Source organism: Perkinsus marinus (genome assembly GCF_000006405.1).
Source record: "Perkinsus marinus ATCC 50983 genomic scaffold scf_1104296964056, whole genome shotgun sequence".
NCBI classification, from domain to species: Eukaryota; Perkinsozoa; order Perkinsida; family Perkinsidae; genus Perkinsus; species Perkinsus marinus.
The window spans coordinates 1-1,023 of record NW_003204838.1 but is presented as its reverse complement, the minus strand read 5'-3'; the positions used below and the strand labels follow the sequence as shown (position 1 = coordinate 1,023).

Here is a 1,023-nt window from a genome sequence, read left to right as displayed (position 1 = left end):
TCGATAGAAGCCAACAGTGAAAAGGCTCAGCAGTAGCATTAATGCGGCGCAAGAGGCGGTATGGCGCAGCACTTCGGCGTTGGGGTTGTCACTTTTTTGTGTAGATTAGTAAACTTAATACCGACCTTGCGAACCAACAGAGAGTGTTGGAATCGGAGGAGAGAGAGTTCCAGAAGAGCTCACAGACCCATCACCCGTTCAGCTTTGAGATATCGGATTCGGCGGCCGCACCGGTGGACTTGGATGAGGGCGCCTCCTTCTTGCAGACGGGCGAGGTGAAGGAGACGCTCACTCCTGACGTTCTCCAGGAGTGGTATTCCAAGTAAGAATGAAGCAGTAAATTTTGTGGCGCGTGAAATGCTGTTGGATTTTTCCAGGTTCGAGGATTCCCTTAACAAAGTGCGTATTGATGCTGGCCTTTCTGAGCTACCCAAGAGCTCTTTCTTGCAGAGAGGACTGAACTTCATGAGCATGGCGGTGAGGGTTACCTCTTCGATGGACGGGGGAAGGCTTAGATTGACTTAGATCAGGAACCCATCTAGCGTTGAGAGATAGCATCCCTCAGGGTCTGGGGGAAATGTTACTAATGTGATGATGACATTCACATGGGAAATTGTTCGAAGGATGTGTTTCTAGTCATGTGTGGAAAATTCAAAATGAGTTCCCCCTCGGGAACATTATAGGTTTCTGGATGGTTTCCTGACTCAGACTAATGAGAAGCTGAAGAAGGACGAGCGCGACGTTGAGCATATGCAGCATGAATTTGACGATACTTTGGGCAAGCTCAAGCACGACAGCGCTGATATCATGTCCTTTTCTCGAGAGGAGGTGACATTCGAGAGGTCCCGGGTTCGAATCTAGGCGACGGGATTTTCTTCAGACTGATGCTGCTAAAGACCTTCAAGCCAAGTTGGATGCGAGCGTTGGGACGGAGAGTCTCCTCCAGACGGGCGCCGGTGCTCTCCACTACGATCCTGAGAAGGAGACGGAGGCTCTGAAGGACATCGAGAGGAAATGGGCAGC

At 50.5% G+C, this 1,023-nt stretch overlaps 1 protein-coding gene across 1 annotated transcript; it reads left to right on the top strand.

Moving 5' to 3' along the window:
- Positions 1 to 104: 104 nt before the first annotated feature.
- Positions 105 to 828, top strand: Pmar_PMAR015055 (hypothetical protein; the record flags this gene model as incomplete). The annotated part of the gene is made up of 3 exons (XM_002771032.1): positions 105 to 322; positions 378 to 477; positions 709 to 828. Coding segments are annotated over 3 exons (438 nt in total), but the record flags the coding sequence as incomplete, so codon positions are not given.
- Positions 829 to 1,023: the final 195 nt, after the last annotated feature.